A 931-nucleotide genomic window follows, 5' to 3' on the forward strand; every position below is an offset into this window, starting at 1 on the left:
TATCTACCATCATATCTAAATAATGAAATAGACTCAACCATCTACAGAATACAGAATACATCTACAGAACACGCACATGACCTCCTGCAGCGTGCAGTTGAGCACGGTTCCCTCGTGGGTCTGCTGAATGATAGCGATGGCCTGGTCGTGGAAGTACGCGGTCCAGCTGGCGCCGCCGTCGCTCCGTTTGGCGATGTACTCCTCCAGCGGCGGCAGCGGGTGACTCCCCCACCGCCTCGCCGCCCCCGTCGCGTTCCTCCTCTGCCCCTCCGTCACCGAGAGCGACTCCTCAGCACCCCCGGAGAGCCTCGTCGCCGAATGCCTGAGGTCGTTCCCGCCGGGACCCTCCTCCCTCGTCCCAGACCCGCCGTGCCCCTGGTTCAGTTCCTCCCTCAGGGTATCCAAATCACTCGCCTCTTCCTCGACCGACACCAAATCCTCCTCCTCCTCTCCCACCTCTGCCGCGTTAGGTATCGCCGACAGACCGTTGTCCAGAGCCTCTGCTCTTTCTTGGGGTCCATGCTGGGGGTCAGACGGGGTCACGTGAGCAGCAAAGAGTGAGAACAGGAGGAGGGGCGGAACGAGGATCCTCCACACGTAGCGGCGCATCGTGGGCTGGCCGATCAGGAACCGCGAGGAGACTTCATGTAGAAATCGCCACTTTTCGGGTTTTATTCCAGCACCTCCTCTGACATCTGAAATTAGTGAGACTAATAAAATAAAGGAAAATGCTAAAAATAAATGAAAATAATGGTAATATATTAAAAGAAATGAATACATTGAATGAAATGAATAAAATAAATGAAATGAATAAAATTGAATGAAATTAATAAAATAAAAAAATTAAAAAATACACGAAATGAATAGTACAAATTAATAAAGTAAATAAATGCTCATAAAATAAATAAATAATAAGAAAATACATTAATAC

The 931-nt window shown here is 48.9% G+C and overlaps 1 protein-coding gene across 1 annotated transcript in view; it reads right to left on the reverse strand.

Annotated features, from left to right (window-relative positions):
* The window catches only part of LOC119593646, an 8,799-nt gene that overhangs the window by 2,446 nt on the left and 5,422 nt on the right, over window positions 1-931 (reverse strand). Inside the window, exon 2 of the mRNA XM_037942598.1 lies at window positions 77-695. Within this exon, the coding sequence (XP_037798526.1) occupies window positions 77-609 (533 nt within the window). The 5' untranslated portion in view covers window positions 610-695. The remainder of the gene's footprint in view (window positions 1-76; window positions 696-931) is intronic.

Source organism: Penaeus monodon, chromosome 32 (assembly GCF_015228065.2).
Source record: "Penaeus monodon isolate SGIC_2016 chromosome 32, NSTDA_Pmon_1, whole genome shotgun sequence".
NCBI classification, from domain to species: Eukaryota; Metazoa; Arthropoda; class Malacostraca; order Decapoda; family Penaeidae; genus Penaeus; species Penaeus monodon.